The sequence below is a fragment of the Psittacula echo genome (assembly GCF_963264785.1).
Source record: "Psittacula echo genome assembly, chromosome: 17".
Classification (NCBI taxonomy): domain Eukaryota; kingdom Metazoa; phylum Chordata; class Aves; order Psittaciformes; family Psittacidae; genus Psittacula; species Psittacula echo.
Genome location: NC_137753.1, coordinates 7795152 through 7801312, shown reverse-complemented (window position 1 = coordinate 7801312; position 6161 = coordinate 7795152). Strand labels below are relative to the sequence as shown.

At 62.7% G+C, this 6161-nt stretch overlaps 2 protein-coding genes across 2 annotated transcripts; both read right to left on the bottom strand.

Moving 5' to 3' along the window:
• Positions 1-2490, bottom strand: TMEM82 (transmembrane protein 82; the record flags this gene model as incomplete). Its single annotated transcript, XM_080631008.1, is given in 7 exon segments — positions 1-63; positions 164-351; positions 493-901; positions 1754-1928; positions 2175-2247; positions 2330-2469; positions 2471-2490. Coding segments are annotated over 7 exon segments (1068 nt in total).
• A 691-nt stretch (positions 2491-3181) lies between these two features.
• Positions 3182-5608, bottom strand: SLC25A34 (solute carrier family 25 member 34; the record flags this gene model as incomplete). The annotated part of the gene is made up of 5 exons (XM_080631075.1): positions 3182-3364; positions 3447-3581; positions 3678-3830; positions 4499-4564; positions 5120-5608. The coding sequence occupies 5 exons, from the start codon at positions 5606-5608 to the stop codon at positions 3182-3184; spliced, it is 1026 nt and encodes a 341-aa protein (XP_080487201.1).
• Positions 5609-6161: the final 553 nt, after the last annotated feature.

The following is a 6161-nucleotide window of genomic DNA, read 5'->3' as shown; positions in this document are numbered from 1 at the left end:
TCAGGATGCCTCCTCTGATCCCGGTCTTGGCCGCCTATCCAACCGAGAATGCTGGGTGAAATCCTATGGGAGATGGAAGGAGAGAAGCAGAGAAGCCCCTCACCGTGGTCTCAAGGCTGCCGCAGTCCCTCATTGCAGCGCCATGGTGGTGTCACCACCTCACCTGCCTCCAGCACGCCTCCAGCATGACCCGGGCATGGAGCAGGCACCACAGTTCTCCCAAGAGCGAGATGAGGACGTGGAAGATGTCAACCCAATGACCAACAGTGAGGAGGAGGATGAAGAGGCCGCCCATCCGCACCAGCACCGTCTGGAACACCGGCTGCCTCCCGCTGCTCTGCTGCGGCTCCTCTGCAAGGACACGGCCACCACAGTGGGACCCTGTCCCTGCCCCACAGCCAGGGACTGACACTTCAAGGATGCTACAGATGCACCATATAGAGGCATACCCCCCCAAACCCCCCATAACTGGGGATCCGGTCTCCTTCTCACCTTGCATGTAGATGATCAGCAGCGTGTAGCAGATGGTGAGCGGCGTCCAGAAGCGCACGGCCTCCCCCGTGGAGAGGAAATCCCGGTTGATGAGGGCTACGGCAGCCAGGTCCGCCACGGTGAAGGTGATGGCCAGCGCTTTGCGCAGCAGGCGCGGGATGCGGTGCCCAGTGCTGAGCAGGAGGATGCAGACGCCGCAGTACTGCGCGGAGCTGTGCAGCTCGTACAGGGTGCAGACGTGCCGCGCCAGGCGCCGCGCACCGCAGGCCAGCAGCCCCGCCAGCCCCGCCGCCAGCGCCAGGTTGCTGGTGCCATGGGGAGCCCCTTCCAGCAGGAAGCTGAGGCCGCAGGACACGCCGCAGCCCAGCGAGTACTGGCACAGCAGGTAGAGCTGGGTGCTGTGGGAGCCCTGCGGGACAGGACGGCACCATCAGCAAAGCAGGGAGGGATGCGCGGCTGAGAGGGGATGCAGGGCTTCCTCCAAGCTGCAGCATCCCTGTGACCCCACAAGCACTGGTGGCAGCAAGGGGATGCGCAGTTGCAAAGACATGCATCCTCATCCTCCCCACAGACGTTGCAAAGCAGTGAGGGGATGCATGGCTGCAGACACACAGGCATGCAAAGTGATGCATGGATTTCTCCATGCCAGCCATCCTCATCCTCCCTGCAGGTGCTGCAGAGCTGCAAGGGGATGCATGGCTGCAAAACAATGAATGGTTTTCTCCATGCTGCAGCCCCCTGTAGCCCCGCAGATGTTGCAGGCAGCAAGGGGATGCACAGCTGCAGAGATGCATGCATGCAAAACAATGCATGGTTTTCTCCATGCCATCCATCCTCATCCTCCCTGTAGGTGCTCCATGCAGCAGGGGATGCACAGTTGCAAAGCAATGAGTGGTTTTTTCTATGCTGCAGCCCCCTATAATGCTTCAGGCATTGCATGCAGCAAGGGGATACATGGCTGCAGACATGCACGCGTGCAAAGCAATACATGCTTTTCTCCATGCCAGCCATCCTCATCCTCCCTGCAGAGGTTGCAAAGCAGCCAGAAGATGCACAGCATCCTCCATGCCCCAGATCCCATATGCCTCATGGGTGCTGCAAGCAGCAGGAGGATGCCATAGCCCTCATCCTCTCTGCAGGTGCTGCAAAGCCACACACAGCCCATGCCCCCTCCCCATCCTCCCCAGGCTGTTGCAAACCCACAAGCGAGGCTCAGTTCCACAGCCCCCTGTGCCTCAGTTTCCCCCGTGTCCCATCTCACCTTGCCGAGGGAGAGCAGGGTGGACACGGCGCGCAGGGAGAACTCCAGCACCACCAGCGCGGCCACGCGGGAGCCCACCAGCGCCAGCAGCCCCGTCAGCACCAGCACATGCAGTGGCTCCAGCACCCGCCGCTGCGCCTGCATCGCCTCCTTCTCTGCCTGCCCTTCTGGGTCACTGGGGACAGCGAGGGGGACACTGAGCAGGGCGGGATGTCCCCTTCCTCCTCGGCTGCCCCAAAAGTGGGGCGACAGCCTCAAGAGCTCCCCCGTGCTTTGCAGCAGGGAGAGGAGGGTACAGCCCCTGCCCTGCCACTGCCAGCACTCATGGGTGCTGTGAGCTGCCCTCCCCAGTAGCGGATTCCAAAGGCAGATCCATCCCAAAAACCCCTTCGGGAACAGGGAAAGAGGAGCTGGTGCTTACTTCAGGCACTGGATGTAAAGATAAACCTTCAGGAGGCTGCAGAGCACCGAGATGGCGCAGGCACCCACCAGCCCTGCAGGGAAAAGGCAGCAGCAGGTCACCGGTGTCCCTGAGCCATACCCAAGCTGACCCCATGGACCCCCGGGGGCTCTCACCTTGCAGCAGTGAGTCCAGCAGCGCCCAGCCCCATGTCAGCCCAGGCAGCCACGACCCCAGGGAAAACATTCCGGATGGAAAGGAGCCACAGCAGAGCCAGGGCCCGGCTCCAAGGTCCAAGGGGTGGAGGCCGGGAGCCTCCCCCTGGCTGGTAAATCATTGCTGGGGCAAGTGAGGGCAGCTGGAGCTCAGCTCCTCCAGCCAGGGCTCCAGCTGCGCCATGGAGGGGAAAATTAGGGTGGAGGGAGGGAAGCAGTGATGGGATGGACACGATGGGGTCTGTGGACCATGAGCATTTTGGTCCCTGGCATCACCATTGTCTTTTCCAGCCTGATGCAGTGCAGCATTTCAGGTCCCCCCTCCCTCAAGGCTGAGAAAGTTGGGGCTGTTCAGCCTGGAGAAGAGGAGCTGCGTGGAGACCTCAGAGCAGCTTCCAGTGTCTGAAGGGGGCCTACAAGGATGCTGGGGAGGGGCTCTTCATCAGGGACTGTAGTGATAGGACAAGGGGTGACGGGTTCAAACTGAAACAGGGGAAGTTCAGGTTGGATACAAGGCAGAAGCTCTTCCCTGTGAGGGTGCTGAGGCGCTGGCACAGGGTGCCCAGAGAAGCTGTGGCTGCCCCATCCCTGGCAGTGTTCAAGGCCAGGTTGGACACAGGGGCTTGGAGCAAGCTGCTCCAGTGGAAGGGGTCCCTGCCCGTGGCAGGGGTTGGAGCTGGAAGAGCTTTAAGGTCCCTTCCAACTGAACCCATTCTATGGTTCTATGATTTACACCACCCCAAAGACCCCGAAACGACGCCAAAAACTAGAAAAACCCCTTTATTGACGGGTGCAGCGGGGCCGGGACCCATCCTACGGCCCCGGGGGCTGCTGGTGCTGCACCATCTTCCTGAGCTCATCCCAAAAGAAGAGGCTGAGGACGGTGTGCGGGCCGAGGCGGAGGTAGACGGCGCCGATGCCCTTGTACAGGCCCAGCAGCCCCTCTTTGCTGGAGATTTGCAGGATACAATCCAAAAACCCCCGGTAGAGCTTGCCCTGGGGAGAGAGGAGCCCCTGTGGCGCATGGATCCTGGGAAAAGCTGTGCTCCCCATCATCCCCTTGCCCAAATGGCCTTACCGTGCCGTCGGCATCCACGGGCTGGTTGTAGAGCCGGGTGCTGACCACGTCAAAAGGCGTCATCGTCACCGCCACGGCCACGCCGCTCACCATGCCCCCCGCCAGCACCGCGGCCCAGCTGCCCTCCCCGAACCACTGCGGAAAGCACCAGGCATCAGCTCCTCCCACCACAAACAGGGCATGGGGGGGATCATTGGATCAATGGCTTCCAGATCCCGCGTTGCCCCTCACCTGGTGCTCACAGACCCAGTCCTTGGCGGAGGCGAAGGTGGCGAGCTGCGCGGCTGAGCCCACCGCCACACGGGGCACGGCGCCCGTCACCCCCCGCCACAGCCCTGCCACCCCGTGCTGCCTGTAGATGCTCTCGAACGCTCCGGAGATGCTCTGGGAAGAGAGGAAATTGGGGAAAAATGGGAACAGTGCATCCCTTCCAATAGCAGCCTGCAGCGTGTGAAGGGGGCTCCAAGGATGCTGGAGAGGGACTCTTCATCAGGGACTGGAGCGATAGGACAAGTGGTGATGGGTTCAGACTGAAACAAGGGAGATAAGGCAGAAGCTCTTCCCTGTGAGGGTGCTGAGGCGCTGGCCCAGGGTGCCCAGAGAAGCTGTGGCTGCCCCATCCCTGGCAGTGCTCAAGGCCAGGTTGGACACAGGGGCTTGGAGCAAGCTGCTCCAGTGGAAGGGGTCCCTGCCCGTGGCAGGGGTTGGAGCTGGAGGAGCTTTAAGGTCCCTTCAACCCAAACCATTCCATTATTCCATGATCCTATCCCACCCTGGCACAATTTCTCACCCAGGAGTGCAAAACCCTCTTGGTGGCACGAAGCCACCGTGGCTCTTGTACAGGTGACAGCAGTCCCGTGGGGTGTCCAGATCCAGTGTCCCAGCTCCATGTTCCTGTCACTGCCTCCCTGTTCACTGTTATTTATAGCATCTCTACGGGCCAAACAGCAGCTTTAAACACCCAAAATAGCACCATCCCCACCGGGTCCTGCTGTGTGCGTGGCCAAGGTGCCACCAAACCATGGGTGCTCCCCCCAGACCCCACTCCTCACCTCATGATTGTGCTGGTGGCCCACGGCCACTGATGACAGTGTCTGGGCTTGGAGGTGAGTCTTGACCTGGGGGGGGGGACACAGATGTGGGTCACAACCCCCCCAAATCCCCACCGGGACAAACTGTGGGTCCCCCCCATCTCTTCTGAGCAGCTCTTGGGGTGTTCCAAGCCCCTCGGCAGATGTGGAGTGCCCAGATGTGGTGCCAAGCAGCACCTCCAGACTTTGAACCCCCTGTCTTCACCCTCCCACCCCGCAGCAAAGGGACCCTGTGAACGCTCATTGCAGCCTTCTCCTTTGAGCTCTGCAACCCTGAAAACCAGGGGGGGAGAAACACCCCAATTCCCTTATGAGGGAGTTCTCTGCTCAGATTTCCAGGAGGGGAGGGATTTGGGGGGGGGGGGAAGGGGGAGTTTCCATAAGGGAGAGGGGAGAAGCATGCACAAATCAGACCCACACTTCGGGGCGGTGAAGCAGCGCAGGGCAGGAGGGATGCGCTGAGCGCTGTTTAGAGGCTGCAGCCAGCTCCAGGGTAGCCAAATATGTTCTATTTGGGGGGGGGTGTGTCCCAAACCCCCCCAAACCCCCCAATTCCTCCCACAGCGGAGCAGAGGCACTCACCAGGTACGCGGGGCTGCCCACGAAGGCTCCCACCGCCCCTGCTATGGCTCCGGCGGCCACGGTACCGCCGGGATACCGCGTCCAGCCGGCGTCCTCGGCGTGTGAATAGCAATAGAAGCGGACGCCGTTCATCAGCCCCTGGTAGAGCAGGCTGGCGGCCAGGCCCTTCTGCAGCCCCCGCAGCCCATCGGCGCGGCACACGGCCCCCAGCGCCCGCAGCACGCCCCGGTACGGCCGCGGGTAGGTACCGGGGGGCTGCAGCTCGCCCTGGAGCTGCAGCCGCGTCTTGACCACCTCCAGCGGGTTGGTGAGGACACAGGCCAAGCACCCGGCCGCGGCTCCCAGCACCAGGTCGGTGGCCGGCGGCACTCCCCCGGCTGGGGAGCCCCCTGAGACGCGGGGTCTGGTCTGGGGGGGGTAAGGGAATTCATGCAGGGAAGCGGAGGGGACCCCAGGGAAGGGTGCGAGGGCCCCGGCACCCGCCGCCATGCAGCACCTGCCCGCAGGGATGGCCCCAGGCTCCACCTTCCCCCCCCCACCGCAGGGGAGCACGGAGGGGAGCGAGCGCCGCCTCCTGCGAACCAACCCCCCCCAACCGGAGCCACCCCCAATTTGGGGTAGGGATATGGGGCAAAGGTCAGGCCTGGGGGGGTGTGCGTGCCCCCCCCCCCGCCAAATCCCAAATCCCGGCCGGGCGTCCTCGTCTCACGTGACCTGGCGATTCCCGACAGGGAAAAAAAGGCCCTTTCTGCGGAAAAGCGAAGGGATAAAAGCCGCGGGGGGGGGGGGGGGTCGGCTCCCCCCGGTGCGGGCTCAGCAGCGGCCAACTCGCGGCGCTGGTGGCTGCGGTCCGGGGGGGGCTCTCACCCTCCTCATCCCCCCATTCCTGACCCTCTGGGAGCCATCGCAGTGGCTTGAAATGAGCTTCCAAGGACAAAAAGCAACGGGAGGGGGCGGCCGCTGTTGTCCATCTGTCCCCCACATTCCCATCTTTGGGACAATCTGCTTCAGGGATCACTGGGGATGGTGGGGAATGAAACCC